Here is a 4,694-nt window from a genome sequence, read left to right as displayed (position 1 = left end):
TTACGGTAATTGCATCCCCCTAAACTATCTGTTCTGGGTAAGTATCCCCTGTGTTGAATCATAATCAAAAAATGGAAGGCTGGACAAAGATATTTTTATGCATGATGTTAAAGAGTATTTATATAATTCTTCCAGACTTGTACCTTTAAGCATAAATAGAAAAACAGTTCATATTCAGCAGGATTTACTTTCAAGCAAATACATGTATATGTTTGATCCCAAAATTCTGGAACAAAACAATGCTTAAAAGCAAACAAAATCCCTAAGCTTTTCAATAAAAAAAAATTCTAAGGAAGATACTAGGAGACCAATGTTAATCTTTTTTGTGTATCATCTATCGTATGTGGATATAAAATCTGAACAAGAGAAATCCAGAGTATGAAGTTAATCAGATTGAAGACATAGATTCTGGAAAGATTTTTTTTTCTCAGCATCAGTACTGTATGGTATTTTACAAGTTAAAAGTAACTGAAATATGACATTCTAGGTAGATAAAGATGGCTGATCCTTGGGAAGAATGCATGAACTACGCAATAGCTTTAGCAAGAAAAGCTGGACAGGTATGAATAATTTACTTTCTATTGGGATCAGAGAAACATTTAAAAATGTCATCCTCAAAAATGGTTTAACTGTTCAAGTACTGATTTTAAATTTAGCCTTTGTAGCTTAGAAATTGGTTGTCACCATAATGAATAATTGTACTAACATATTTCAGTACTGCTGTAAGAACTACAAAAATAATGAATTGAGGGACATTTGTGCCAGCTAGGCCCTAAGTTGCCATCTCTGCTTAAGAATATTAACTTTTGTGAGAAGTTGTATGTACTCAAGAGCCTGACTTGAATTTCTGTCTATTAACTAAGCAATACAAAGAAATGAGGGTTTTACAGAGCAAACAAGAAATTACATATACTTTAAGATATGAAAATAAATATAAGATTTAGAAACCCTAAATCATGGTCAATTTATAAAAACAATTAACCAATTCATCTATAAAATTGTGTACTTCCTATAGTGCCCTCATATGTATTAGTTATGCATGGCACTTGAACACAATCTGAAAAGGGTTCCATTTTCTACATTTTTATTCATTACAAATTTTGTATCTTGTAAAATAAGAATTGAATCTGAGTCTTGCAGTATAATTTTTCTTGCTGCTTCTACGCCTTACCCCAACAGACAAGTTTTAAATTAAGTCTTACTGATAATTAAGAATATTATTTATCAAGTCCTGTTTTCAAAATAATCATATGAAGATTTTCTGTACAGATAATCCGGGAGGCATTGACAGAGGATATAACTGTCATGATTAAAAGTTCTCCAGCAGATCTAGTCACAGTCACTGATCAAAAAGTGGAAACTATGATTATATCTTCTATAAAAGAAAAATATCCATCACACAGGTACAGCATGCTTTATGATATTAATTGCAAAAGAGATTGTCTCTAAAATACAAGTCTGATCTCAGCAAAGGTACCCCTGTGCAGGATCTTGGAGTTATCATCAATTAACTCACTGAATTTGGTAATAATGTGACGTGGCTGCACAAAAGATAAATGCAATTTGGGCCATGTTAATAGAAGCAATAATTGAATAAATAGATTCCAAATCAGGGAAAGATATAAGTCCACTATGTGCTATATTGGTCTGAGTCCATGCTGGACCTGGAGATTCCATTTAAGAAAGATTCAGAGAAAATCTTGCAAAGTGTGGCAGTAATAATAACTGAGTGGCTATAAATCAAGTGTTACAAGGGAAGAATAAGGAAACTGGATATACAGGTGGTCTTTGGCTTATAACTGGTCGCTTAGCAGAGTTACAACATCCCCCCCAAAAAAGTTACTTAAGACACCATTTTGACATTATGACCACTGCACTGCCCCCATGGTAATTCACCCTGATAACCAATCTCAGGGATGCTGCAGTGCCCCCACCTATCTTCCATCCCATCAAGTCCCCATAGGCTTTGGATTGCTTCTGCTCCCTGTGAGTTCCTATAGGGCCTTGGGCCTGCTTCCCACCCCTCATTACCCAGCAAGTAACTTACCTTTTGAAGATCTCCAGAGCTCCATACCTCACACTGGGGAAGGAGGGCAGGTCACTCCATGGCTCAGCATCCCTGGGTCCATGCGACTGCATGCCAGAAGTGGCTCCCATTTTCTGAGCAACCTCAAGGAGTTGTGACTGCTCCAAAATGGCATCCTCTTCAGGGATGTTCATTGATTTAGCAATGGAAATTTTGGTCCCAATTGCTATCATAACTCAAGGACTGCCTATATTGTTTCCCAATTACATTGACTAGGAATTATTGGCTATTGTGATCTTAACACATCTGGAGGATATTAAACTGAGAAAAGCTGCACCAGACTGTATACTTCTAAGTACAGGTCTTAACTAAATAGACCAATTACTCAGTTAGTTGTTCAGCAAATAACTTTGTAATGATTCAAAAATGAACTAATTTTTTTTAAAAAAATAAAATGATCTAAAAGTAGTTTACTGGATCAGTTACAGCCTTTGAAGATGTAGTGTTACTTTATGATACATGTATATTAAATATGAATTTACAATCTGTTGTCTGTCTTTTTATATTATTGATCATTCTAGCTTTATTGGAGAAGAATCCGTTGCAGCTGGTGCAGGAAGTATTTTGACCGATAATCCCACATGGATTATTGACCCTATAGATGGAACAACTAATTTTGTGCATAGGTAATTTTTTAAGCTATTACTACATGTTCTGGATAAATAATATTTAAATGCCTTGTTTCTTGGCTATTAGAGGACAATCTTTGGTTCTGTTGTGATATGAAAATGTTAGAACATGTTTTTCAGTATTTTCTTTAGGGGTGTCTAGAATAATTTTATCCAAATTTTACTTTTCTAATTTATAGTTGTCATGTTACAAATGCAATATATTTCTCTTTTTGATCTTCAAGGTTTCCCTTTGTAGCCGTTTCAATTGGCTTTGTAGTAAAGAAACAGGTAATCAAATTTCTCATTTTAGTTTAACTTGTAATAGGAAAAAATGTTTTCATTGCAACCTCTTCCTATAATGTAAAGTTGGACTGATAAAGATTTATAGGTGTTACATTTCTCTTATTACAGATGGAATTTGGAATTGTGTATAGCTGTGTAGAAGACAAGATGTATACTGGTCGAAAAGGAAAAGGAGCCTTTTGCAATGGACAAAAACTCCAAGTGTCAAAACAACGAGGTAAAGCTTTATCATCTCTGGTTTCTGTGCATTAGAGTGGGAATTCATTTCACAGAGCTCCATAAGCTTGAGAAAGCAGAGGACTGCATCAGCCTATTTCACACCAATTATGCAATGATTACTGTATCCTGTATAACAGGTTTCCCGACTTTATACTTTGGAATTCCTTTGCCCTGTTATTCTTTGAGTTATTTTTCCTTCTTGTGTCCTTTGCCAAGGAACTTTTTTTTTCATATTTAAGCCTTGGAAGCACTGTCTCTCTCAGCCCATCTCACTTCACAAGGTGGTTGTTGTGAGGAAAATAGAGGAAAGGTGTGTTGGATATTTTCGCTGCCTTGAGTTATTTGTAAAATAATAAGGTGGGATACAAATAAATAAAATAAATAAATTAAATGACCCACACAGTCTTTGCTTGTTTCCACTTCTGCATCCCCTTGTTGCTAATATCAGCCTGAAGTTGAGAAAGGTTCTTTCACCTTTTCTTATCATTCTATAGTACAAGGTCTCTTCTTTGACGTTGTTGTTTTTTACTGGCCTTGCTGTATCTTGACCTTTTCCACTGCCTTTCACTTTTCAAATTTCTTTTTATTCTAAAATTATAAAGTCACCATAGCCCTTTCTGCTATTGGCTTTCTTCCTAAATCTTTTTCTTCCAAGAAACCACGAGGCTTGAGCCGTAGGCACAAAAGCTGGCTGTATGAGTTTAGTCAATCCCTCTCTCAGCCCTCACAAGATGGTTTTTGTGGGAAAAATAGGAGAAGGAAGGAGTATTAGGTAGGTTCACCGCCTTTAGTCATATGTTTATAAAAGAGCAGGATAAAAATATAATAATAATGTCTTCCAGAAATCACACAGGCTTCTTTTGTTCTTATATTGCATTGCGAAATTGCCTTGAAGGATGTAAATATCTAAATGTATTTCCATAATTTACATTGCAAAATCATTGAGAGCAGAAATGAGCTTATCTGATAGCAGTCAGCCAGAAACGTATATGAAGAGTGAAATGTTTCTGTTTGCTCTATAACTGCTCCACTTGGTGCAAAAAGATTAATCAAATGCCCTTGGAACGGAGCTTACTCTGAATGTGTTGTCTTAGCACATTGTTACTATTGCTTCTATACTAACTGGCAATATGAGTGCTGTTCAAGTGTTCAAGCTATCTGCTTGATGCCTCCATGCCATTTCAGACAATTTGGCTGCCTTTTTTTATTTTTTGATGCATCAGCGAGTTGTTCTGTGATTGTTTGCCATTTTTTAAAAAAATTGAAATTTTCATTAAAAAAAGATGGATTTATGGGAAACAGTACAGAGCATATCTGACTTTGGCAGTCAACAGGAGAATCAATTTGGAGAGTATCATATATCGGAATAAAATGCAACTTCATTGTTCATGTAATATCTGTAGGGTACCCAGTCTCAAGTGTCAGGGCTAGAGGATTGTTCAGAACTTTGTGGGACATAATTACTTGTATTCTTT

The 4,694-nt window shown here is 35.1% G+C and overlaps 1 protein-coding gene across 1 annotated transcript; it reads left to right on the top strand.

Annotated features, from left to right (window-relative positions):
* Positions 1–484: 484 nt before the first annotated feature.
* LOC107301493 (inositol monophosphatase 1-like) lies at positions 485–3,217 on the top strand (the record flags this gene model as incomplete). The annotated part of the gene is made up of 5 exons (XM_015830708.1): positions 485–560; positions 1,270–1,403; positions 2,608–2,712; positions 2,940–2,985; positions 3,109–3,217. Coding segments are annotated over exons 1-5 (457 nt in total), but the record flags the coding sequence as incomplete, so codon positions are not given.
* Between the last annotated feature and the right edge of the window lie 1,477 nt (positions 3,218–4,694).

Source organism: Protobothrops mucrosquamatus, unplaced genomic scaffold, assembly GCF_001527695.2.
Source record: "Protobothrops mucrosquamatus isolate PMUCROS unplaced genomic scaffold, P.Mucros_1.0 scaffold13469, whole genome shotgun sequence".
Classification (NCBI taxonomy): domain Eukaryota; kingdom Metazoa; phylum Chordata; class Lepidosauria; order Squamata; family Viperidae; genus Protobothrops; species Protobothrops mucrosquamatus.
This window is presented reverse-complemented; position numbering and strand designations above follow the sequence as displayed.